Here is a 27,364-nt window from a genome sequence, read left to right on the forward strand (position 1 = left end):
GACCTTCGGTTCATAGGTTGACACTCAGACCACGGAGCCACGGCAACCTAGTTCCGCTGGGGAAGGTGGGGGACACGATACTGAACTGACTTGGAAAAATCCCCTTTAAGCTGTAATTCCTCTGTAAACACGTTCTCCCCAAGGAAATCTCCCCCGCAGACGCTGCTCAACGCGCGGCCTGGCCGCTCCTCGCTGTGCGCACGCTCTTTGCTGCCCAGCAATCCGGCCGTCAACACCGTCACCGTCCCTCCTGCAACCCCAGTGACCCCTGGAAGGCATTCTCCCCGACAGAGCAACAATTGCCCCCCCACCCCCCCACCCCCCACTGTTGGGTCTGGCATGATTCGAGATAGTGGACGGGGGACCCCAAGGTTGCTAGTACTGGGGTTCTTTAGGGTTGTTAGGTTCTAATACTTGTTTCTCTTCTTGTCCTGTTTGAGGTTTTAGAAACCCCAAACCTCCCTGCCATTGTTTCTCCCCGATAGAGTAACAATTGCCATTTTCTTTCAATCCCAGTTTGTGCCGATCGGCATAAAAAATGCCGATTTAGGGGCAGGAACACATGTTTATCGCCTAAATGTTTTATTTTGGTAAGTGTACATCTGCTATGGAATATGAATCTGGAAATGAGTCTAGGAATAACTTGTGAGGCCATCTGATCTCTAACCCTTACATTTTCATGGAAGACAACATGTTAAAGCAGACGACATATAAGCCAAGCCCACCGACTCTATTTCTACCAGCTCGGATGTCTTCTTCTTTTTAAAATACATTTTATTGATTTTTTTACAGAGAGAAAGGGAGAGTTAGAAACATCGATGAGAGAGAATCATCAATCAGCTGCCTCCTGCACACACCCCCCACTGGGGATGTGCCCGCAACCAAGGTACATGCCCTTGATCGGAATCGAACTTGGAACTCTTGAGTCTGTAGGCCGATGCTCTATCCATTGAGCCAAACCGGTTAGGGCTCGGATGTCTTCTTAGAGGCCAGAGTTTGATGTTTTAAGCATCAGTCCAAAAAATACCTCATGAAAATAAATTCTTAGAGAATCTTTTCCCTGGTCAAATATTGAAAATAATGCTCTAGGCTTCTTATGCCTCAACCACTGGTCTACTTAAAAGTTCTCAGTCTGGCGGAAACCGGTTTGGCTCAGTGGTAGAGCGTTGGTCTGCGGACTGAAAGGTCCCGGGTTCGATTCCGGTCAAGGGCATGTACATCGGTTGCGGGCACATCCCCGGTAGAGGGTGTGCAAGAGGCAGCTGGTTGATGTCTCTCTCTCATCGACGTTCCTAGCTCTCTATCTCTTTCCTTTCCTCTTTGTAAAAAATCAATAAAATATATTAAAGATAAAAGTTCTCAGTCTGCTTACCGTGAGAGGAAGTGAGAAAGCTGACAACAGCTCTAAGTATCTGGTGCAGTTTGCCATGCGATGCCATAGCTACCTGTTACCCAGGGCACCATGCCAGAGTTTTGGATGTTGACAGAGAAAGTTACTTCCAAAAGGCTTCTGTGCCTGAGCTCTTGCAATGCGGGTAGATGTCTATGGAAATAAGCAGTTCACTGTCATGCAGGCCAAGGAGGATGGGTTAACTATTGTGAACAGTGATGGAGATCAACATACGGCTGGACACACACTCTCCCCCATGCATCAAGTGTTGATGGAGAATGATATCAAGACTTAACGTGTCCTGCCGAAACTGGTTTGGCTCAGTGGATAGAGCATCAGCCTGCGGACTGAAGGATCCCAGGTTCGATTCCGGTCAAGGACATGTACATTGGTTGCGGGCACATCCCCAGTGGGGGGTGTGCAGGACGCAGCTGGTCGATGTTTCTCTCTCATCGACGTTTCTAGCTCTCTATCCCTCTCCCTTCCTCTCTATGAAAAATCAATAAAATATATTAAAAAAAAAAAAAAAGACTTAATGTGTCCGTAGTAGGTACCTTTCCATCAAAGGTCAGTACTCAGAGGTAGTATAAGAGTCAGTATCTTACAGGTCAATGAAAAGATCACACACGAGATGAGCTAGAATAGGTGGATGGTGCTATGGCTTCTCTACTTCTCCCGGAGACTGGTGTTGCTAGCTGGGTGAGTCTGGGGCTGGGTGTGTCTCTCCTGGCAGCACTCTAACGTTCTAGGTGCCCGTGGGTGTGAGGATGTGGGGGACCGTCACGAAGTCACTCCGCACAGCCAAGAACCCAGAGAGGCGCGTTCCGGAGGCCACTGGACTCCTGCCCGCCACCTGGCATGTCCTCGGGGCCGGTGGGCCTCTCCGGCTGGAGCCTCAGGGCCAGGTGTCTGGCTTCTCCCTGTCCCTCTCCTTCCCGGGTAACCCTTCCCTGACCCGCTCACCGCACCGGGGCCAGGTCAGGACACAGCCGCTCATTAAGCCACTGCCAGGCAATCCCGGGCTGTGAGCGGGCGGCGGGCGTAAATTACAGGTGTGGGGCCTCGTTACTCAGTTTAACAGCAGTTTCGAGCATAAAACTTTCTTTCCGGCGCTCCCTGCCATCACTCTCATCACCGGCCCCAAGGCCCACTTCTAGAATCTTCTGACGGTAGCACTCCGCTCTGGGGTCCGGGTTCACAGCTGCCCTCCAGCTTCACGGTTGGCCAGGTGACCGCCGGTTCGGAGAGCTGTGAGCCCACAGAGTGGTCACGGGCGAGCTAGCCATACTTTAGATCAGTGTTTCCCAAACTTCTCTCATGATGAGCATCACCTGGTGGAGTTGTTAAAACACAGATTCCTGAATCCAAACTAAGAAGTGCTAAACTAGAATTTTTGGGAACATATAGGTAAAATTGCATACCTAACTTAGTGCTCTGTATATAACATCTGTCTTAGAGCACTAGTTAAGTATACAATTTTACCTATGTGTTCCCAGAAATTCTAGTTTAGCACTTCTTAGTTAGGATTCAGGAATCTGTGGTTTAACAACTCCACCAGGTGATTCTCATCATGAGAGAAGTTTGGGAAACACTGCTCTAGATGAAGAAGAAAAAAACAACCCACTCAGAGATGTTTCTGACTTATGTCAGTCCTATTTCCTTCGTTTGGAAATAATAGGGCTTGGAAAATGAGGAAGAGTTTACCAGGTGGATAAGGGGGGAGAGAGATTCTACTCCTGGGGACCAACACGGTCAAAGAGAGTGAAGAAGGATGGAGAAACGTTGTTCTCCAGAACATGGTGCACGGGCAGGGCTTGTGGATGGCTCCCTGCGGCAGTGGAGTCATGTATGATGGCTTTGGAATTTGGAGGAAGAGGGGACACGAGGGCAAAACTGGCCATGATGGTGACGTTGAGTGGTGTGGGATGTTATCTTTCCTCAGTGCGGCCCCCGATCTTAAGTGACCTCACTAGACTTAAGAGAGGCAGGATGCTTGGGATTTTTTGTGGATTCCAGTCTTAGGGAAGAACCCAGACAATGGGGCCAAAGGCAAGGGAACAGGCACAAGGAACCATCAAGAGCGCATTTTTGTAAGAACTGTTAGGATGCCTCTTTGGGCCTGGGTGGATGCTGTGCGTAAAAAAGAGGCGTTGCAGCCAGCTGGTGTGGCTCAGTGGTTGCTTGCCAATCTATGAGCCAGGAGGTCATGGTTCGATTCCCAGTCAGGGCACATGCCTGGGTTGAGGGCTTGATCCCAGTGTGGGTGTGCAGCTGATCAACGATCTCTCTCATCATTGATGTTTCTCTCTCTCTATCCTTCTTCCTTTCTGAAATCAATAAAAAATATGTTAAAAAAAAATATGAGGCATTGATCTCCTCTGCAGTTGGGGTTCTCCTCTTCATTCCCCCGCACCAGGTGAACAGCTTCGAGGGCAGAGGGGACCACTGGCGGGTCGCACCCTCTCACCTCCCTGGCTGGACCACCTCTGCCTGCACAGCTGGCACAACTCCACGTGGCAGCACCCACCGCGAGGAAGCACACATGGGCATTCACAGGGTGCAGGCCTTTTTTGATGCAAAAAAGATAATTTTTCTAAAAGAATCTTGGTTTTGCTTAACCAATTCTATCATTCCCATAGGTCCTCAAGCCCTCTAGTTTTTTCAGATTAGTAATTAATGATAAAAGTACTAGAGGCATGGAGGGTGGGGGGGGGGGGCCTCAGCCTGCACCCTCTCCAATCCAGGACCCCTCGGGGGATGTCCGACAGCTGGTTTAGGGATCAGGCCTAAACCGGCAGTCGGACATCCCTCTCATAATTCTGGACTGCTGGCTCCTAATTGCTCACCTGTCTGCCTGCCTGGTTGCCCTAACTGCCTCCTCCTGCTGGCTTGGTTGACCCTAACTGCACTCCCCCCCCAGCTTGGTTGCCCCCAACTGTTCTTCCCACCCCCACCCCCCACCCCCGCCTGCCGACCTGGTTGCCCCTCACTAACCCCCCTGCAAGCCTGGTCATAGGCAGCCATCTTGTGGGGGCGTGATGGTCAATTTCAGTAATGCCTCTTTATTATATAGGATTATTATTTGTACTTGATTTTCTGATTTATCATTTCCTGCAAAACTTGTAGGACCAGTTTTCCATATTGAATTTTTGTTGTCATCGATGTTTTCTGCTGATAATAGAGATAACTAAGGAGGATTAAAATCCTGGGCCTGGATACATGATTTATTATGATTGAAAAAAAAAAGTCTGTTAGCCTGTTCTGAATCATAAAGAACTGGCTATCAACTCCCCGAATAATATTTAACCCCTTCACGTGCCTATATGCAGAGGAGCTGACGCACAGGAGGGAGCTCGGAGCTCTGCCTGTGCCTCTCCCGCCCCCTCCCGCACCGCGGAGACCGGGGCAGACCTGAGCGAGCACCCCGAGGCTCTCCTCGGACTGTACACAGCTCCAGGCGCCCAGAGCGCCAGCTCACAGCTCCCTCCTCCCTCACACCGGCTGGGTCTCCGCCTCAGCCATGGGAGACCCAGCCCTCTCCCCTCCAGGAAGACCTTCTGGGCGCTTCTCTTTGGCCAGGTCAGACTCTGTCCTCCCTTCTGGTTTAGGAGGAGACGTGCCACTGTAGCTTGTCTTTATGCCCAGTCCTAAACCAGTCCCTGTTCCTTTAACCCAGTGGTCAGCAAACTCATCAGTCTACAGAGTCAAAAATCTACAGGACAACAATTGAAATCTCTTTGGAGAGCCACATTTTTTAAACTTAAACTTTTTCTAACGCCACTTCTTCAACACAGACTCTTCTCCCAGGCCGTGGTATTTTGTGGAGGAGCCACACTCAAGGGGCCAAAGAGCCGCAGGTGGCTCGCCAGCCACGGTTTGCCGACCACGGCTTTAACCTCTCCCCTCTCCCCTGGCCGCATCCCCTGAGCACCAGGCAGAGAGGGCGGCTGCCTGTCCTGGGGGCGAGGGTCACACAGCCCGGGGCGGGCGGTCCCCGCTCTCAGAATCCGAGTCCTCCTCTCCGTCCCTGTCAGGTCTCAGCTCCTTCCCCGTGCCTGGGGTCCTTCCTGTCCCCCCACGTCACACCCGCTGTTCCCGGGCTCCTCCTGTCTCCCAGTTTCAGGGTTCTTTCCCCGCGTTCTCTCTGCATTGCTTCTCAGACCCCGAGCATGTTTTTCACCGGCACTGATGTCTTTTATTTCCCGACCCCTGAACGCTGACAGGTAGGCTGTTCCCGCCTCTGTGCTAACGACATGGCTGCACACACACGTCCGCGAGTTCACGTCTGTGCACGATGCCCAAATAGAACTGCAGGGTGAGTTTTAAAAGTAGTAATTGCTGTACCGGAGACCAAGGGTTTAAACCACTCATAAGTGCCGACAACCCCCCCTTAGAGGCTGTGTTAGCCACGGACAGTACCTTGCCCATGGGGTTTATTCTTTGCCAAACCAGTCAGTGGAGGGTGGTATCTCATTGCCATTTTAAACGTTATGAGTTACCGTTAAGAATGCTTTCTTTTAGACCATCTCCCCTGAAAATTCCCTCCCCCTGGATTGCTTTCTGGTAAGGTCTTTTCCACACCTGAAGGATATTAACCACGTGTTCCTGTTGTGCGTTTTAAGTGTTTTCAGGTTGTTGCTGATGTTGACTTTGCTTGCGGAACATTTCCAGTGGAGGAGACTGAAGTTCTGTTTGTGCCGTTTCTCCATCGTTCCTCTAATGTCGTCTTTAGGGAGACCTTCTCCATGCTGAGGTCACAGGATCCGCCCTGCCTCCTCGGACTTTCCCATGATGCTTTCCCCCGCGTGCTCTCTGGCAGAACTGTGACCCAGGCTGGGGAAGCTGTACTGGTTCCTCAGGAATCTCCCTGTGACACGAGATCCAGGATGTTTGCCTTTGCCTTAGCTGCCCAACCTGTCAGCTTATCAGACATGGGCGGCTCAGGGCAGCGAGTGCCCCAAGGCCCTGCCTTCAGGGACACACCCCCGCCCGCTGCTCGGGGAAGGCTCGCATGTGGTCAGAGCCCTCCCGCTGTCCGCTGCCCCCAAGGGGCCGGGCAGGGCTGCTCTCCCGGCTCCAGGCTCCTCCACAGAACACCGGCAGGGCTTCGGCTTTGTCTGGCTCCACCGGGGACTCATTTCTCCTGGGCTCCTGGTTATTGTCAGTCGATTTCGGGGAGCATTGGGGGCGGAGCTGTTTTTATTTACTTTTGTTTTATTTATTTTATGTTTAAATATATTTTATTGATTTTTTTTTACAAAGAGGAAGGGAGAGAGACAGAGAGCCAGAAACGTCGATGAGAGAGAAAATACGATAGATAGACTAGAGTAGGGGTGTCGAACTCAATCAGAGAAGGGGCCAAAATCTAAAATCCAGCCTAAATCGCGGGCCGAATGGTTTACTGAACAGTCATAAACTGACAATGTCATAAACTGACAGCGGAGTGCAGTGATGACAGCGCGGTGCGGGCCACATTGCAAGGCCTGGCGGGCTGGATTTGGCCCTCGGGCCTTGTGTTTGACATATGTGGACTAGAGGCTCACTGCATGATATTAGAGCAAGAATAGGCCCCTGGCTTCCCTGCTCCCCGGCTCCCCAGGAGCGGGCAAGCCCTTGCTTCTGCCTGGAGCACCACTCCAGTAGCTCCCTCCGCAGCCCCCTTCCCCTCATAGCAGGCATCACAGGCTCTGCACCTGCATATGCAAATTAACCTCCATCTTTGTTGGGTTAATTGGCATACTCACTGATTGGCTATGGGCATAGCGAGTGATGGTTAATTTGCATGTTTCTCTTTTCTTAGGTAAGATGTTACTCATAGTCCCTCTCCACTCTATAGCATGGTCCTTAAGAATTGCCGCCAGTAACCAGAGGCTCCCGGGAGATACTCGTATTTTACAAGCCGGGGCGGGGATTCATGAAAAAGGTTTGAAATCATTTGTCTGTTGATTAACCTGTGAAGCCCATATTGACGTGGGGTGTGGGGATGCCTGCTCTGTAAAATGTGAAGGGGTAAACTTATTTCTGCTCTTCTGTGCCTTTATGCGTACCATTTTGGGAAAGTAGGATTTTGGGTTAGGCGGCTTTTATCGTAAAGCAGAAACAGGGACGTTTTCATTAAATAAGATATCCTAGGAAGCCTTGTATAAGGCCCAGAACCTAAGTCTCAACTGCAACTCAGGAATCACGGCCGCTGGACACCAAGGCCCCCCAGGACCTGGGACGGTGTCAGCAGCAGTGAGAGCGTGTTTGCTTCCTGAGCGCCGCCAGGTGCATGAGCATGGAGGCCCCCCCCCCCCCCCCCCCACCTCTCACCGGGACGGAGCCCCGTTGGGATGCCGGGCGGCTCCGGGGACGGGGACACGGCTGTGTCCGTGTGGCTCTGGGCTGTGACCCCTCTCCGGGGGGAGCTGTCCAGCTGGCGCACAGCCCACCAGCGGACCCTGCCCGTCTGGGTTACCGTGTGCTGGGCACTGACTGCCCGCAGCTTTGGGACGGGCCGGGGGCCCGGCAGCCCCCTCTGTCTACTCTGGGTGGCGGGGTGGGGGCTGAGGAGCAGGGGGTGGCTCCAAACAGGCATAGGCACTGCTGCTGTGTTTGTGACATGACCCCTCTTCCAGGCTCCTGTCTGCTTCCCGTCCTCTGTTCCCCTGCACTCCGGCCTCACAGATTTCTTTTTCTTTTAAATGTATTTTATTCATTTTTTACAGAGAGGAAAGGAGAGGGATAGAGAGTTAGAAACATCGATGGGAGAGAAACACCTATCAGTTGCCTCCTGCACAACTCCCACTGGGGATGTGCCTGCAACTCAGATACCTGCCCTTGACCGGAATCGAACCCAGGGCCCCTCAGTCCACAGGCTGACACTCTATCCACTGAGCCAAACCAGTTAGGGCTCTTTTTAAAAAAACATATATATATTTTATTGATTTTTTTTACAGAGAGGAAGGGAGAGGAAGGGAGAGTTAGAAACATCGATGAGAGAGAGTCATTGATCAGCTGCCTCCTGCACACCCCCCACTGGGGATGTGCCCGCAACCAAGGTACATGCCCTTGACTGGAATCGGACCTGGGACCTTTCAGTTCGCAGGCCGACGCTCTATCCACTGAGCCAAACCGCCTAGGGCCAGCCTCGCGGTTTTCTGAACAGATTCCCCGTCCATCTGCCACTGGCGGGTGTGGTCGTCCAGGGAGCCGACGGGCCTGTCAGGGGCCGCGCTGGCAGTCGGCTTCCCGTGAAGGCAGAGCCGGCGGAGTGCCGGGGAGACCCTGCGTTCTGCCAGGGACAGGAACCGGTAAAGCAAACACCATCCATCCCCCCTCACTCCGGGCTTTCTCGGGAGGAGGTTCTCCATCACACCAACGTCTAACCTTACACAGGCTGCACGCCGGTCCTGTGACTGTCCACCTAACCTTACACAGACTGCACGCCGGTCCTGTGACTGTCCACCTAACCTTACACAGACTGCACGCCGGTCCTGTGACTGTCCACCTAACCTTTACACAGACTGCACGCCTGTCCTGTGACTGTCCACGCACAACCCACCAACCTAACAGTTTCCTCTAATGGAATCTCTGAGGCCTGTATTTAAATATAGGAATTACTATCTTTAATCAGCGATTGTAATAGGGAGGTCTGAACCCACCGCTACTGTAAAGGTGAGATTCTAGGTGCTATTTTCTTTCCAAATTCACAGGGTTTTTTATTTTAACAAGGTTGGGAGCAAACCTAAACCTCTTAAAGGACGTTGTGTATCCTCATTCAGTCAGCAGGGACCACGTAAAATGTCACCCATCTCATTAAACATTAAAAAAAGCACTTTTTTTTTGAAGTTGAAATCTCAGTAATATATTTCTGATTATTATAACTAGAACACCATTAGTTATAACCTAACGCACTCCGCTTACTATCCAAATATTAACATGGTGGGGTCTCCAAGGAGCCAGAAATAATAGAAGGAATACTTGGCGGTAATAAAAGGAGAACAAAGCAGTTAAGTGAAGTTTGCTTGCGACTTACTATTAGGTACGTCATGCTATTAAGAAAGAAAAATGGTCTCACTAGTATAAGCGTGAGGTCTTTTCGATGAAATAAAATCACACTTTGCAGACTTCCGCAAGGTCAAGGCTGTGGCCTTACCCGCTCCTGAGAAAGTGCCGGGTGATGCCCGGGGAAGGGTTTGGTGGCCCTTCTTGGGCTCCGAGCCCTGACCTCCCTTTGTTTACCAGTGAGCCGAGACCCCAGGCATCCTGGAGACTGCGGATGGGCTGCTGGAGACGGAGACCTCAGGGTGGGGGGATAGAAACTTGGTTTTTAAAGAGGAAGAGACCAGCCTCACTTGCTGTTGTTGGCTGAGCGTGATCTACAGAAGAGGTTAAAACAGTGAACAAGGCCCTGGCGGGTTTGGCTCGGTGGATAGAGCATCGGCCTGCCGACTGAAGGGTCCAGGTTGGAGGGCATGCACCTACGTTGTGGGCACATCCCCAGTTGTGAGGCCTCCTACATTCTCTCTAGTGCAGGAGGCAGCTAGCTGATCGATGTTTCTCTCTCTTATTGATGTTTCTGGCTCTCTATTCCTCTCCCTTTCTGTAAAAAATAAATAAAATACATTTAATTAAAAACAAAGATGAAACCGGTTTGGCTCAGTGGATAGAACGTCGGTCTGTGGACTGAAAGGTCCCGGGTTAAATTCCGGTCAAGGGCATGTACCTTGGTTGCGGGCACATCCCCAGTGGGGGGTGTGCAGGAGGCAGCTGGTCGATGATTCTCTCATCAATGATTCTCTCTCATCGATATTCCTAACTCTCTATCCCTCTCTCTTCCTCTCTGTAAAAAATCAATAAAATATATTAAAACAAACAAACAATGAAGAAGTACTGCAACAGCGTTTACCAGTTTCCAGGCCCCTCTAAGCTCTTTAGGGGCACTCACTCCTTGAATTTAGTCCCCGTCCCAACCCCATCGGGTCGCCACCAGCTCCTCTCCCTGAGGAGGGAACAGCAGGGGCGGAGGAGGTATTATAAGTTGCGGGTTCCCTGGGCCAGAGGGAGAGGGTGCGGGCTGCCTGCCCTCCGGCTGGCTGTGGCCTCTGTGGCCGGGCGGACAGTGCCGGCCTGGTACCCGCCGCGCTGGTTCTGGGGCCGCTTTCCGCAGGGACCCCCAACATCAATACACAGCTTCCTGCTTTAAAAACAGGATCATCCACCCATTTCTAAGATGCTCCTATTTTCCTAATAGCTTTCTCTTAAACGTTGCTTTTAAAAAAGCCAACTTTTCCCCTCGGTTTGAAGCAAACCCAGTTTGCTGCGATGCCACTGCCTGGAGGGCGCAGGCACCTCCTCTCCCCCAGCGCCCGCCCCGGGGGCGAGGGCCGCTGGGACCGGTCCGCCCGCAGGTGAAGGCCCAGCTGGCCCCAAGGCCCAGTGCCTGGCCCCCGCGTGGGCCCGCGGCGAAGGGAGCGGGGTAGATGGGGGGGAGGGTAGATGGGGAGGGAGGGTAGATGGGGGTGGAGGGTAGATGGGGGTGGAGGGTAGATGGGGGTGGAGGGTAGATGGGGAGGGAGGGTAGATGGGGAGGGAGGGTAGATGGGGGGGAGGGTAGATGGGGGGGGAGGGTAGATGGGGAGGGAGGGTAGATGGGGAGGGAGGGTAGATGGGGGAGGAGGGTAGATGGGGGTGGAGGGTAGATGGGGGTGGAGGGTAGATGGGGGTGGAGGGTAGATGGGGAGGGAGGGTAGATGGGGAGGGAGGGTAGATGGGGGGAGGGTAGATGGGGAGGGAGGGTAGATAGGGGAGGGTAGATGGGGGGAGGGTAGATGGGGGGAGAGGGGGGAGGGAGGTCCGGAGGGACCGCGGGGGCGGCGGCGGGACCCCCCAGGCCACCTCCGGAGGGAGGGGGCGAGGCCTCCCATCAGGTTACCCAGGACCACCCCGGCCCCCCTGCGGCTCCTCCCCGGGAGGACCCCGTGTCTCCCCAGCGGGTATTTCGGGGGAAAGCGCCCCGGAGGTCACCCCTGGGACACCCTCTGGCGCAGGGGCGGCACCGGACCGCCTCCGGGGACAGGGTCCGAGCCGGCGGGCGGGGCGGGGGAGGCGGTCCTCCGCGGAGCCGCCATCGGATCGGGAGGCGCGGGGTTTGGGGCGCGGGGGGCGGGGAGGGGGGCCCCCAGGTTTCCGGGCGCAGCGCCGCCTGCGGCTTCCCGGGAGGCGGGAGCCCCCTCCGGCCTCGTGTCCTCCTCGGCTCCCGCTGCAGAGCCTCCCCCTCCCTGCTCTCACCCTCCCCTCCGCACCCTCCCCTCCGCTCCTCTCCCCTCCCCTCCCCTCCCTCCCCTCCCCTCCCTCCCCTCCGCTCCCTCCCCTCCGCTCCCCTCCCCTCCGCACCCTCCCCTCCCCTCCGCTCCTCTCACCTTCCCCTCCCCTCCCTCCCCTCCCCTCCCTCCCTCCCCTCCGCTCCCCTCCCCTCTCCTCCCCTCCGCTCCTCTCACCTTCCCCCTCCCCTCCCTCTCCTCCCCTCCCCTCCCCTCCGCTCCTCTCACCTTCCCCCTCCCCTCCCTCTCCTCCCCTCCCCTCCCCTCCCCTCCCCTCCGCTCCCCTCCCCTCCGCACCCTCCCCTCCGCTCCTCTCACCTTCCCCCCTCCCCTCCCCTCCCTCCCCTCCGCTCCCCTCCCCTCCGCACCCTCCCCTCCCCTCCCTCTCCTCCCCTCCCCTCCCCTCCCCTCCCCTCCGCTCCCCTCCGCTCCCGCCCTCTCCGCCGGTCCGGCGCGGGCGGCGGGGATGCTGCGGGCGGCGGCCGGGGCGGGGCCCGGGGCGGGGGCCGGGGCGGTGGCCGGGGCTGTGGCCGGGCCCGGGGCGGGGGCCGGGCCCGGGGCGCCCTGGTCTCCGCCCGCGGTCGGAGCGGCATGAGTCGGAGGCTGCGCGCCCGGCCCCCCCGCGCCCCCCGGCCCCCCGCGCCCCCGCCGCCCCGCTAGCCCCGCGGCCGGAGGCGGAGCCGCAGGAGGAGGAGCACCGGGAGCACCGGGAGGACCGGGAGCACCGGGAGGACCGGGGGGAGGAGGAGGAGCACCGGGAGGATCAGCGGGAGGAGGAAGAGGACCGGGGACCGGGGAGGCGGCGGCCAGGCCTGCGGAGCGCGGGCGCCGGGTCCCCTCCCTCCCGCCGCCTCTGCCGGGCGGTCATCCGTGCGTCCTCCGCCTCCGGGTCCCCGTCCCCTCTCCCCCACCCCTCCCGGTCCTCCCCCCTCCCCGCCCCGCGCTCCCCGCCTCCCATCCACCCGCCAGCCCCTCCCTCCCTCCCTCCCTCCCCCTCTCTCCTCTCCCACTCTCCCTCCATCCTTCCATCCCTCCCTGCCCCCTCTCTCCCCTCCATCCCTCCCTCCGTCCACCCTTCCCTCCCTCCCTCCTTCCCTCTCTCCCTCCCCGGACCCCGCGGCCGGCCGGCGCCCATGGAGGTCTAGGGCCGGAGCCGGGGCCGCCGCGGGAAGATGCGGGCGCTGCGGCGGGCGCTGCGGGTGTCGCCCCGCTCGCTGCTGGCCTTCCTCTTCCTCTTCTCGCTGTCCTCGTCCGGCCTCTACTTCGTCTACGTGGCCCGGGCCTCGGTGAGTGACCCCGGGCCCCGGTGAGTGGCCCCGGGCCCCGGTGAGTGACCCCGGGCCTCGGTGAGTGACCCCGGGCCCCGGTGAGTGACCCCGGGCCTCGGTGAGTGGCCCCGGGCCCCGGTGAGTGGCCCCGGGCCTCGGTGAGTGACCCGGGCCCCGGTGAGTGGCCCCGGGCCTCGGTGAGTGACCCCGGGCCCCGGTGAGTGGCCCCGGGCCTCGGTGAGTGACCCCGGGCCCCGGTGAGCGGCCCCGGGCCTCGGTGAGCGGCCCCGGGCCCCCGGTGAGTGGCCCCGGGCCTCGGTGAGTGGCCCCGGGCCCCGGTGAGTGACCCCGGGCCCCGGTGAGTGGCCCCGGGCCTCGGTGAGTGGCCCCGGGCCTCGGTGACCGGCCGGGCCCCGGGCTTCGGTGACCGGCCGGGCCCCGGGGGCGCCGGGGCGGGCGGCGCGGGGGGCGCGGGGCGAGCAGAGCGGCCCCCTCCCTTCCCGGGGGAAGCGCACCGGACCGTCCTCCCGGGGGTCACCGCCTCCGGGGGTGGGTTCGGGCCGGGCTCCGGGCCGGGCTCCGGGTTCGGGGTTCGGGCCGGGCTCCGGGGGTGCGGGAGGCGGAGGCGCGGGTGGGGGGGTGGGAAGGCCGCCTTCCCTGGGCGCCCCGCTCCCTCCGGGCATCCCCGGGGGCGGCATCCCTTTACCCCGGGCATTGGTGCGAACCGGGCCTCCTGCAGTTTTATCCAGGCCCCCAGGGGGGCTCCGGCCGGAACCACCGGAGGGGGACCCGGCAGGACCCAGCTGCGCCCGCCGTGCGCCCCCTGTGTCCGGGGTCCCGGCGGGAACGGGGCGGCGCGGTCTGCGGGGCGCGGGCCGGTGCGGCAGGAGGGCGCTGCTGGTCCACAGGGGCCGTCATTGCCATTGGCAGCTGTCTGTCTGAGGGTCCGGTGCCTGAGGGTCTGCTGTCTGAGGGTCTGCTGTCTGTCTGAGGGTCTGGTGCTGAGGGTCCGGTGTCTGAGGGTCTGCTGTCTGTCTGAGGGTCCGGTGTCTGAGGGTCTGCTATCTGAGGGTCTGCTATCTGAGGGTCTGCTATCTGAGGGTCCGGTGCCTGAGGGTCTGCTGTCTGTCTGAGGGTCTGCTGTCTGAGGGTCTGGTGCTGAGGGTCTGGTGTCTGAGGGTCCGGTGTCTGAGGGTCTGCTGTCTGTCTGAGGGTCCGGTGTCTGAGGGTCTGCTGTCTGAGGGTCTGCTGTCTGAGGGTCTGCTGTCTGGGCTGGGACAGCCTCTCCGCCTGGGGGTGCCGTCCAGGGGAAATAACACTCCAACTAGCAATCAGGGCCGGTTGCTGGCGGTTTAACCTACTTCCCGCTCCCGGCCTTGGGGCTGACCTGCACTTGGTGCCATCTGCAGAGCTGGCTTCTGGGGACACACACAGCCAGCTCCCCGGCCCCTGCGGTGGGGAAGCGGCCACAGCCAGCTCCCCGGCCCCTGCGGTGGGAAGGGTCTGGGGTGGCATTCTGAAGGGTGAGAAGCGCCAGGTGGGCATCAGGACGCACTGTGTTTCCAGAGCGTTTCCGAGTTTCCCGCGGTGGCCAGTGTCCCTTCTCCCTCGGAGGCACCTGCAGACCTCTGGGGCGGAGGGCCACCAGGGCCGTGTCTTGTGTGGTTATAGGCTAGGGCAGTGGTCGGCAAACTCATTAGCCAACAGAGCCAAATACCAGCAGCACAACGATTGAAATCTCTTTGAAATCTCACATTTTTTAAACTTAAACGTCTCCTAACGCCACTTCTTCAACGTAGACTCGCCCAGGCCGTGGTATTTTGTGGAAGAGCCAAAGAGCCGCGTGTGGCTCTCGAGCCGCAGTTTGCTGACCTCGGGTAACAGGGAACAAAGAAAGGCACCGCTGTAAGGGCTGCCTTGGCATTCCGGAGATTGAATTGGGGAGCCTTAGGATCCCCAGGAAGAACGTGGCAGTAGGCGGAGGGAAATAAGGGCTGAGAGCTCAGGACAGAGGTTCGGGTGCCTTCGGCGTAAGGAGGAGTGGTGCCTGTCCATTGCTCACCTCTCACACCTGGGTCATGAAACCAACTCCTGCTAGCAGAGGGACTGCCTGCGTTAGTGGCTCTCACATGTGGGATTGCAGGGGCTCCGTTGGAATTTGAAGAAGGCCCACGTGCAGTTTGAAAAGTTTCCCGTGAGGCGCTGCCACCCTTTTTACTTTCCAGGCCCACGTGGGAGTCAGTGGGGCTGACACCCGGGGCAGTATGGGCGGCTGGCCGCACATCCCAGCCCCACGCTGGTAGGAGAGCCGTGTTGTGAAGAAAGCGAAGGAAAGACAGGCGTTTGATGAAATTCACCCATTTCAGATAAAGCCTCTCCACACAGTGGGTATGGACTGAGCATGCCTCACCGTGTACAGGCCCTCCAAGACAGCTGACAGCTGACATCAGACTCAGAATTGCAAAGCTGGGAGCTTTTCTTTACACCAGGCCAGGACAGGGATGCCCACTCTTTCTGCTTTTATTCAGTGTAGTATTGGAAGTCATGGCCAGAGCAATTAGGACAAAGAAATAATTAAAAGCATCTCAGCTGGAAAGGAAACTGTAAAGTTGTCACCGTTTGTGGATGGTGCGGTTATATACGCAGAAAATCATAAAGACTCTATCAAAACACTGCTACCCTGTTTTCCCGAAAACAAGACAGTGTCTTATATTAATTTTTTCTCCCAAAGTTGCGCTAGGTCTTATTTTCAGGGTATGTCTTATCTTTCCATGCGCTAGGTCTTATTTTCGGAGGATGTCTTATTTTCGGGGGAACACGGTAGAATTCATAAACAAATCCAGGGTGCAGGGTGCAAAATCAATATGCAAGAATTGTTGCATTTTTATACTAACTAGAGGCCCATGCACAAAATCTGTGCATGGGTAGTGTCCCTAGTGTCTGCTGGCTGCCAGCTGGGGCCTCCCTTCCCCAGGCTGGCCACCTGCTGCCACTGCCAGCCAGGGCCAGCCAGCGGGGGAAGGGCCATGGGTGGTTGGCCAGCTGGCTCTGCCCCCTGGTCGAACCCTCAACAAGGGGAAAATTTGCATATTAAGCTTTTATTATATAGGATAATTATCAGAAGGAGAAATTAAGAAAACTATTCACAGTTACATCAAAAAGAATAAAATACATAGGACTAAATTTAACCAAGGAGATGAAACTTCTGTATACTGGAAACTATAAGACATTGATGAAAGAAATTTAAACACACTGCTGGAAGCCAATTCCAACATGTCATAATTGCAAGTTTCATCAAAAGGTTGATGGAACTTGGGGACTCACTAAAGGCTGAGTCACATATGTTATCACCTGTTGGGAATGGCTAAAGGCATTTCCCCAAACCTGAAAAAGATGATTGCTTGCTGCCAGACAGCTCAGGGCATCTCAATCTACACGTTATTGCCTCCTCCTGGCCAAACACCTCAACAGCCAGAGGTAATTCCTCAATCTGAGGATGCTTGTGTATACAAACCCTACCCTTTGATGCCTTAGACCACATGTGTCAAACACAAGGCCCGCGGGCCAAATCCAGCCTGCCAGGCCTTGCAATGTGGCCCGCACCATGCTGTCATCACTGCACTCCGCTGTCAGTTTATGACATTGTCAGTTTATGACTGTTCAGTAAACCATTCGGCCCGCGATTTAGGCTGGATTTTAGATTTTGGCCCCTTCTCTGATTGAGTTCGACACCCCTACCTTAGACAATGGTGTTAATAAAAAGCAAGGGGTCCTGAGACAAGGAGAACTTAGTTCATTTAGCTAAGTCTTCTCTGACTCCCTGTAATGCCTTCCAAAATTATGTTTTGTCTCTGGACTCTTGATTAATTTATGCACAGCCCTTCTCCAGATTGCTAAACTCTACTAGATGCTGGATCAAGACCACTGGCATTAGGACACAAATAAATAAAAAGATATTTTGTGTGCCTGCAGGAAGAATTAATAAGATGTTATTACCCAAAGCAATCTACAAATTCAGTGAAATCCCTAGCAAAATTCTAACAGCATTGTTTGTAGAAATAAAACAGTCCTAGAAGTTTTGGACCCCAACCAGTCAAAGCAATCTTGAGAAAGAAGAGCAAAGCTGTAGGCATCACGCTCCTGGGTTTCAAACTCGATTACAAAGCTATCGTGATTGAAGCAACGCGGTATTGGCACAGAAACAGGCACATGGAGCAGTGGTCTGAGAGCCCAGAAATAAACCCAAGCAGATGTGACCAGTTAACCTCTGACAAAGGAGGCAAGAATATTCAACAGGGGAGGCTAGTCTCTAACACGTGGTGTTGGGGAAACCGGACAGACCCGTGCAAAGCAGGAAACTGGGTCTCTATCTTATACCACACACACAAATGAACTCCAAGTGGATTGCTTGAATGTAAGACCCGAAACCTTGAAAGTTTTAGAAGAAAACATAGGCAGGAAGCTCCTTAGCTGTGTTTTTATGGAACCGATTTCAAAGGCAGGAGCAACAAAAGCAAAAATAAATGGAACTGCGTCAAACTCAAAAGCTTCTGCATAGCAAAGGTAACCCATCCACAAAAGGCAGGCTACTGAATGGGAGGAGGAATTTGCAAATCATGTATCTGATAAGGGGTTAACATCTAAAATATATAAATAATGTCTACAACTTGATAACAACAGAATTGGATTTAAAAAAATGGGCAGAGCACTGAACAGACATTTTTGCGAAGAAGGCGCATAGGGCCAACAAGTACGTGAAAAGGTGCTCCATGTCACTAGTCATCAGGGGAAGGTGAATGAAAACGACAGTGAGGTGTTACCTCACACCCGACAGAACGGCACTTGTCAAAAAGAAGAGAGAGCAGGTGTTTGTGAGGGTGTGAAGAGAAAGGAACCCTTGTGCACGGTTGGTTGGAATGCAGACTGGTGCAGCCACCATGGAAGACAGCATGGAGTTTCCTCAAAAAATTAAAAATAGAACTTTCACATGACTCAGCAGTTCTATTTCTGGGTATTGATTCAAAGAAAACGAAAAACCTAATTCATAAAGTCTAGGAACGCGATGTTCATTGCAGCATTGTGTATGATAGCCAAGATATGAGAACAACCTAAATGCCCCTCGGCAGAGGAACGGTTAAAGAAGATGTGGTGCATGTCTACGATGGGGCTACTACTCAGCCAGAAGAAAGAATGACGGGTTACCATCTGCGGCAACATGGATGGCTCTTGAGGCTATTGTGTTAAGTGAAATAGGTCAGGCAGAGAAAGACAGATGTCGTATGATTTCATTTATATGTGAAATCTAAAGGGGTGGAAGGGAAAGAAGAAAACAAAACCATCTCACATGAGAACAGATGGGTGGTTGCCAGAGGCAGGAGAAGGTTTGGGGGGTAAGTGAGGTGGGTGAAGGGGATCGAGGTACAAACTTGCAGTTATACAATGTCATGGGGATGCAATGGGCAGCACGGTGGCTGTAGTCAGTAATACTGTGTTGTAAAACTGAAATTTGCTAAAAAGAAATCTTATGTTTTTAATTATAAGAAATGATAACTCTGGGTAGTAACAAGTGTATGGTGATCATTTTGTGATGTATACAAATGTCAAATCACGTGATACACCTGAAACTAATATGGTGCTATAGGTCAACTATACTTCAAAAACAAAAACAAAAAACCCCGGCCAAGCTTTAATCAGTATTTGGCTACAAAAGGCTTTCAATAATGTCTTTACAGTTAAGCAGTTGTATGGAGTTTGTTTAACATGACATCTTGATTGAAATACTGTCTCTTGTCATCTTTGAGGCTTGTTAGTGTTAATCCGACTTTACTGAAACCCTGCTATACATATTGCCTTCCTGATGATGAAGGGACTCACTCAGAAATTATGATTTTTAATTATGGTGCAGGTTCCAGTTTCGCTCAGAGAAGGGCACACTGGACTAGACTAGTATTTTCATTCAAATCAAGAGACCGGTGGTAGAGAATCATAAGGTGCCTTGGTTGTTGACTTGAAAATACTCTTCAGCTTCGGAAATCTTTGAAATTCATTTCCCACGCATTGCTCTTCTCTCTCCCGCTTGTGTTGCTGTCATTTTCTTTTCGTGGACAAGGGAGTTGAAATAGGGAAAGGTACTTTAATTGTGAAAACACAGGGAAGCTGGGGACGATGGTGGAGCATATATATAGGTCAGATCGGTCTCGCTTATATGTTTTCTCGTGATAGGATTGGTAGTGGATTGAGACTCATTTCACACTCACCTCAGGTACTCTGGAACCATTAATTCTCATACTTATGTAATGTTTCTGGGGTTTTATTTATAGCTTGATTTTTTACTCTGTAATTTCATCAAGTACATTTCCCTACTGATTCGATTCTGAAACTCGATTGAATTGTCTGCGTTCTTCCTCCTGATTCTCTCATTTCCTTCTGGCCCCGCTTTTCTCTGGGTATTTATTCAAAATTTATTTACTTGGGCTCCATCGTCCCTGCAAGAAGCTAGGCATGCGTTTATTTTTGGTAAATGATGGTGAATTACCAGGTGACAGTGCCGATGGCTGCCTGTGGTGGTGCTTTCATACTCGTAGATTCAGAATCTACTGTTTGAACTGACAGCCATGTTGAATCTCTCTTGAACTGATGATCTGGTTGGCACAAAAGTACTTTGATGTTCTGGGTGGTTTATGCTTCTTCAGGGTTTTGATTTTTATAGAGGAAAACTGCTTGGCACATGGGAGGCATTCAGTAAATATTTGCTGAATAAACATGTCTTTACCCTGAACTTTCAAAAAAAATTTCTTTATTAAGGCATCACATATTTATCCTCAACCTCTCATTCCAATCCCCAAACCCCCTATTGTCCTTGACCACTGGTTAGGCTCCTATGTGTACACACAAGTCCTTTGGTTGATCTCTCCCTTTTATCCCCACCCTCCCTTTGAGGTCCAACAGTCTGACCCATGGCTCCTTCTCTCCGGGTCTGTTCTTGTTCATCAGTCTATATTGTTCACCATTTCCCCCAGATGGGTGAGATCATGTCCTACTGGAAATATAAGAATCAAAAATGAGACAAGTTATAATCGTTATGCTGAAAGGCATATGAATCAGTCTGTAGTGAGTTTCTTTCCACTCTGAACTTCTTTTTAAAAAAAAATATATTGATTTTTTACAGAGAGGAAGGGAGAGGGATAGAGAGTTAGAAACACCGATGAGAGAGAAACATCGACTAGCTGCCTCTTGCACACTTCCCACCGAGGATGTGCCCGCAACCAATGTATTGTACATGCCCTTGACCGGAATCGAACCCGGGACCTTTCAGACCGACATTCTACCACTGAGCCAAACCGGTTTCGGCCACCCTGAACTTCTTTAATAAGATTATTAGAAAAGTAAAAAAAAAAAAAAAAAAAAAAAAAAAAATCCTTACCTAAGAACATGATTCCATCGATTCTATAGAAGAAGAGAAAGAGAGAGGAAGAAAGAGAAAGAGAGAGAGAGAGAGACCCATCAGTTGCTTCCCTCCCTCGTGAGCCCTAATCATGGATGGAACCTCGAGACCTAGATGTGTGTCCTTCCTCCCTCGCTGCCTTCAGCCACGGACTGACTGGTCCTGGGGCCTTTCCTCTCTGTGCCTCCTGTCTGTGGTCGGTCCCCACGTCCGGATCTGAGCTTCACCGGCTTATCTCCTTTCTAGATAACTTCCCTGTGGTAATTCGCCACTGTAGTTCCCACTTACACTTTGATATGAGTGTCTCCCCAAATTGTATTTCCAGCCCCTCTTTCTCAGCTCCAGCCCTACATTTATAAAATTGACTAAAAGTCCATTGTGCACAAATTCTTGCAATAGGCCTTCCTTCCCCTGGCTGCCAGTACCGGTTTTCCTCAAGCACCCGGGACCCAGGCCTTTGCCCTGGCAGCTGCCTTCCCATCTTTGCTCCGGCCGGAGCCTTCAATTTTCTCCACTCCAGCTGCAGCGCCTCTCCTGTAGCTCCCTCTGACCCTCTTTCCCCTCCTCATACAGGCGTCCCATCTTTGCTGTGTTAATTTACATATTCACTCATGATTGGTTGGTGGGTGTCATGGAGGTACAGGTCAGTTTGCATATTTCTCTTTTATTAGTGTAGATAACTGCACGCCAGCATGCTGAACCAGACGGCCTCCCTCAAAGTCAGCCCTCGCTGTGGCTAACTTTTGTTAAGGGATCTGCGGCTGTGTGTCCCAGTGGTTATGGACATGGGTATTGGGATCCGAGGGGGCTGTGTGCGAATCCTTTGGAGCTCAGATCTCTGTAGACTGGCACCGTCTCACTGGATAGAGCTGCATGTGGAAGGGGTGGGGAGACAGTAATAGCAAATGTGCTTCTTTCTTTTTAAAAAATTTTATTTTTATTTTTATTGGTATCAGAGAGGAAGGGAGAGGCGGGGGAGAGAGAGATAGAAACATCAATGATGAAAAAGAACACAACCCCTACTGGGGATCGAGCCCACAACCTGGGCATGTTCCCTGACTGGGAGTCAAAAGTGTGACCTCCTGGTTCCTGGGTCGATGCTCTATCACTGAGCCACACTGGCCCAGCCTTAGTTTTTTTTAAGCTGAGAGTGAATCAGGTTCATAAATCTCGTTCCACACAAACTCAGGGTAGGAGGCCTAGAAGCTGTTGTAAACTGTTGATTTTTTAAGGGATTTTTTTTTGTGTGTGTGTGTTTTTAAGTTGTCCTAGTTTTTCTTCCCCTGGAAAGCAGAAATGGTGAATAAGTTACATTTCTGTCTCACAGTGCAAGGACAGGCAGCAAATGAACTGATTAGAGAACAGCCTGGCTTTGGTTAAGCAGGAGTTGTGTTCGTGTGTTTCTGGTTCTGCTGAGGCTAAAGGCTGAGCCGGGGAAGGTTTGCCTGTTAGTTTGTTTTTTGTTTAGTTTAAAAAAAAAAATAAAAAAATTATTGTCTAAAGTTTTGCATATGTTTCCCTCTTTGTTTTTGAGATGCAGTTTCTTGCGAGTAGGAATAGAAATGTTAGATGAGGGCTTGCTCTCACTCAGTGGCTTGCCAGTCGGGCCTTGTGTGAAGGAGAAGGAGGCACGTGGCTGCTTGAGTGTGGCTTCACTTAGTTTTATGATGTTTGGACACCAGACAAGTTAGGCCGTTTTCCTGCTGGGTTGGCATGGCTTGCAGCCGTGGACACACTCCTTTTTCCTGTTAGCGGGACTTTCTGCTTACCCGCAGCTTCCTTTCCCCGGGGGCTTGGATCTTTAGGGGCGAAACCCCTGAGGACGATGAACCTGAGGAATGGAACTCCAATTAGCTGTACCCTAGAGGCCTAGTGCACAAAATTCGTGCACATGTGAGTGTGTGTGAGTGTGTGTGTGTGTGTGTGTGTGTGTGAGCCCAGCCTGCACCCTCTCCAACCGCTGGCTCCCAACCAATCGCCTGCCTGCCTGCCTGATTGCTCCTAACTGCTTCTGCCTGCCAGTCTGATCACCCCCTAACCACTCCCCTGCCAGCCGGATTGATACCTAACTGCTTCCCTGCCAGCCCAATTGCCCCTAACTGCCCTCCCCTGCAGGCCTGGTTGTCTCCAACTGCCCTCCCCTGCTGGACATCTTGTGTCCACATGGGGGTGGCCATCTTGTGTGTTGGAGTGATGGTCAATTTGCATATCGCTTTTTTATTATATAGAATGATTTAAATAGACCAGTAGGCTTCCCGTTTGGAGAGGTTGCTGTCTTGCTCTGTTTTTTCCTCACGTTGATCTGACTAAGAGTGAATCCATTCTTCTGGTCAATGTCTCACCTCTGTCCCAGGAGCCATCAGTCATCATTTTTTAAATGAATGGTTTTGTTATCTAGCATTTTGAAAGACGTTAGGAAAACTTGACTGTCTTTTTCTATCCCAGATCTTTTCCTTGCTACTTAAATTTGACTTGGTTTCAAGATGTTGAACAATTTTCTTTATATGAAAGGTATGCTCGTTAGAAGTAAAAGCTGTATAGTTTCTTAAAGTTCTGTTTCCCGGACACACATCGTGCACGTGTGTTCTTACCCGGTCTGTGCTTGTGTAGGCCCGTGCTGGCTCCTGAGGCCTGGGAAGCGGAACTGGCCGTGGCTTAGCCCTCGGCTCGGTCCTGCTACCCGGCGGCTGCCTCCTGTTCTCGGTCAGAGGCAGGACAGACACTGTGAGGTGCTGACATCCCGGACCACCAGCTTCCGGTGCCCCTTGGGGATGAAATGATCCAATGTGTTGTAAACCGGTTGATGCTGGTCACCTGTTGGATGGCTTTTTCCTTCATCGTGTCATTTGAACATGAGATCTTGGTTTCGGTGGAATTGCTAAGGCTGGTTTGGCTTTTCTTGGCCATTTCCGCACAGTTCTGGTTGGCCCTTCTTCCTGTCTTTGTTTTTCACTGCCTCTTATTTTTTTTATGCTCTTAAAGTCCACTCAGGAGCAAGACTGTAATCAAAACACGTAGTGCGTGTCATCCAGGGTAACACTTTCAAGCCCAAGCACGTCGGGTCTAATGATAGACTGCTTTCCGAGAGGAAGTAGATGGGCTCTCACAGATGATTGAAGTGGAGCGTCTGTGACCTGGATTCGCATCTCTCTCCTGCGCTGGAGGTGGAAGGGAAAGTGTTATTGGCTGTTTCTGTGCTCGCTTTATTTGCTCTCTGCCCATTTGCACAAGATCACATTTGAGCAAGATCACATTCACGTAAAACACGGGAGAGGAAGCAGTGGGCAGTGCAGGCAGCTCGCCTGTCTGGCCGCTCCTGAGGAAGCAGAACGGGGCCCAGATACGTAGCTGGAGTTTCCAGTTTTTCCATCGGCATCATTTCTTCTCGAGGATGTCGGGGCCATGGAGAGGCAGCTTATCTTAAAACCAAAAGGGTCTCTAACGAACTGAGCCTCCCCTTTCTTGGTTTGTCCACGTAAGGAGCCCCTTCCCTTGTCTGAGTGGAGCTTGTGATTTGGGGGCCTTGTGGGGAGAGCATTTAGAGTAGAAGGGGCTTCGGAGAGCACCTCAGGCAGTATTGACCATTTTATTTTATCTTTGAAAATATATTTTATTGATTTTTTTTTTACAGAGAGGAAGGGAGAGGAATAGAGAGTTAGAAACATCGATGAGAGAGAAACATCGATCACCTGCCTCCTGCACATCCCCCACTGGGGATGTGCCCGCAACCACAGTACATGCCCTTGACCGGAATCGAATCTGGGACCCTTCAGTCCACAGGCCAATGCTCTATCCACTGAGCCAAAACTGTTTTGGCATGACCATTTTATTTTTTTTTAACATATTTTTTTTATTGATTTCAGAGAGGAAGGGAGAGGGAGAGAGAGAGATAGAAATATCAGTGATGAGAGAGAATTATTGATCGGCTGCCTCCTGGTTGTGCCCTACTGGGGATCGAGCCCGTGAGTGCCCTGACCAGGAATTGAACCGTGACCTCCTGGTTCATAGGTTGATGCTCAACCACTGAGCCGGGCTGGCTGGCTATATCGACTGTTTTGGATGAGGAAAGTGAAACCCAGTGAGCTGCCCAGGTTATGGGCCAGCACAGTCCGCACCAGGAGGGAAGAGGCGGCATCTCAGGAGGCAGGGCTCTTTTGTAATCTTTGTCCTTATACCAGTTTCTCCCCCAAAAGAAACCAGGGGCCTGCTTTTAAGGCACATACCCCAAAGACGTACACTGACCAGATTTGAAAATGCACACTCTGATTTTGTCTGCTTTGCAATCCTGGTAGGTAGATTTGTGAGTCAGAGGGAGTGTGAAAGTTCAAGTAATTAACTGTAGAGAGGAAGGATCAAAATAGATATTGATTCTAGATAATCCTGTCCCATGCAGCCCAACCAGCACTTTGAGAATTTGCAAGCTCCGTATCCATTCTGGGTATCACGGTGATTTAGGAGATATTATCAATATGATTAGGGAGGGAATCTCCGTCTCTGTGGCGTCTTTTGGTTTGAGGGAGTTCACATAGAATGAGTGAAAGTACATTTTATAACTATACTAGAGGCCCGGTGCATGGATTTGTGCACATTGAAAGTAAATTAATTAGAAGGTGGCCAGTGGGGCAGGACTGGGCGAGATGGGTCAGACAGGCTTTGGAGCCAGCCTTCCACAGTCCCTCCCTGGCTGGCTGAATTTGGGGCGGCTTTGGGGCCCAAAAGGTGTCTGCAGAGTGAGTCGGGGCCCTCTGGCAGGTGGGGTCCTTTAGCCTGGCCTGTGGGGATTGGGCCAAAATTGGCAGTCCCCAAGAGGTCCCAGAGTGCAAAAGGGCACTCTGCTAAGTTGCTGACACTCAGCAGCTCCTGCGTTGAGTGTCTGCCCCCTGGTGGTCAGTGTGTGTCATAGCTACCAGCCAGTAACTTAGGCTTTTATATATATAGACTAGTAGCCCATGGTGCGATAATGGGCACAGTAGCTGCCTGCCACTTCTGCGGGAGCCGCTCATGCTGCCCACTCTCAGAGGCCACCCTCCTCTTCCCCCCCCTCTCTCCCCAGGACTGGGGGACTCCAGCGAGGCTGAGAGGACTGGGTGCTGCAATCTTGTGGCTATGGGGCATCGCCATCTTTGTGATGGAGTGATGGTTAATTTGCATATTACTCTTCTATTAGATAGGATGATTGCATACTTGTAATAGGATGGCTTTTTGAAATTTCTAAGTATATTTTAGAGTAGAAAATAATTTATAGATAAAGGAATTCATTATATTTCTGTTTGGTCATGGATATCACTACTTTACTTTTTTCATTTTTATTTTTAAAAAGCAGTGTTTTGGTAAGTTTTTGGAAATTTGGAAATAGTCATTTTATATTTCTGTTTTCCCTTTGGACATGTTAACTAAGGCAGTTTGGGTTTATTGGGCAGTTTCCCAATTCTGAATATTTCATTAAATTTAAAAAGAAAGCTTACTGAGTCATGATATTCTCCCTCTCTCTCTCTCTCTCTCTCTCTCTCTCTCTCTCTGTCTCATAGCCAACACATATCTCTTCATGGTACAAGCTCGAGGAATGATGTTGAGAGAAAATGTGAAGACAATAGGCCACATGATCAGGCTTTACACGAACAAGAACACGACCACACTCAACGGCACAGGTAAGGCTGCCTCCTGGTCAGCTGGCTCCGCTTCTGCCTCGGAGCCTCTGGCCACACCGCAGGGACCCGTCTCCAGGCTCTGCCTTTGCCGCAGGTGACCCCTGTGAGAGAGGAGGGTGTCTCCCCAAACCCCTTCCACTGCTCCGCCAAGCCGGGGGCGCGTTCTGTTCTGGGATCTTAAAGGTCCAGGCCTAATCAAAGTGATGAGGGTTTTGTGCAAAGAGACTCACGTGAGTTCTTGCTTACCCGAATTCAACAAAATAGAACAGCAGCTGTGCTTTTCCAATTCTCTTGTATTTAAGATAAATTAACAACAAAAAGAAAATTTTATTCATAGTAGCTGTTCTGTCCTCCCCCCCCCTTTCTAATGTTTATTCTAATTCCTAAAACGTTTTTCCAACTGTATCTAGAAAATACTGGTTTTCATTATCGAAGGTTCTTAATCATTTAAAGGACTTTTTAGGGGCTAAAGGGGAATTTACAAAATTAGAAATTAGTAGCTGCTCTTGTCTTTTTTAAAAAAATATATTTTATTGATTTTTTACAGAGAGGAAGAGAGAGGGATAGAGTTAGAAACGTCGATGAGAGAGAAACATTGATCAGTTGCCTCCTGCGCACCCCCTTCTGGGGATGTGCCTGCAACCAAGGTCCATGCCCTAGACTGGAATCCAACCTGGGACCTTTTGTCCACAGGCCAACTCTCTATCCACTGAGCCAAACTGGTTAGGGCTGCTTCATTGGTCTTCACTGTGCCCTGTGAACGGCATATATACACATCCTACACGATAGGACGGTCTTACCTCCCAGCGTCAGGTGCTTTTTCTTAAAATGCATGCTAAGGTAGGCAATACTTTCAGACCCTTCTAAACATTCAAGATTGTCCGGAGGTACAGTCAATTTCCGTATTTCTCTTTTATTAGTGTAGATTCCTCCTAAGTGCTTCTGTAGATTGTGTATTACAGATATTCCCTCAGTGACGGTGACGTATTTCAAACTAGAAGCCAGGCCAAAGGCAGTTTTTGGTTGTAACTTTTTTTTCTCTCTCTCCCAAGATTATCCTGAAGGCAGTAATTCAAGTGACTACCTTGTTCAGACAACAACATACCTTCCGGAAAACTTCACATACTCTCCATACCTCCCCTGCCCAGAAAAACTGCCTTACATGCGTAAGTGTCACCAATGTGACCTAACCGTTTGCTTGTGTTATGATACAATAATAAAGGCCACGTGATGTGAGCCTGCCAGGCACACGTCGTTACTCTGGCGCTGATGCTCATACTGTGCAGCATGCTGTTCTGTTTGTTTATGTA

The 27,364-nt window shown here is 52.1% G+C and overlaps 1 protein-coding gene across 3 annotated transcripts in view; it reads left to right on the forward strand.

Annotated features, from left to right (window-relative positions):
- Nucleotides 1-12,813: 12,813 nt before the first annotated feature.
- The window catches only part of B4GALT6 (beta-1,4-galactosyltransferase 6), a 142,889-nt gene continuing 128,338 nt past the window's right edge, over nucleotides 12,814-27,364 (forward strand). For 2 of the 3 annotated variants that reach the window (XR_014795311.1, XM_084887593.1), the window contains exons 1-3: nucleotides 13,341-13,360; nucleotides 25,935-26,054; nucleotides 27,107-27,220. Coding sequence is in view for 2 of the 3 variants with exons in the window: in XM_084887593.1 (XP_084743719.1) it covers nucleotides 25,952-26,054; nucleotides 27,107-27,220 (217 nt within the window). In the remaining variant the exon portion in view is untranslated. Of the gene's footprint in view, nucleotides 12,985-13,340; nucleotides 13,361-25,934; nucleotides 26,055-27,106; nucleotides 27,221-27,364 lie in introns of those variants that run through there. The other variant, XM_084887594.1, reaches the window with a different exon arrangement.

Source organism: Pipistrellus hanaki (assembly GCF_964339955.1).
Source record: "Pipistrellus hanaki genome assembly, chromosome: 6".
Classification (NCBI taxonomy): Eukaryota; Metazoa; Chordata; class Mammalia; order Chiroptera; family Vespertilionidae; genus Pipistrellus; species Pipistrellus hanaki.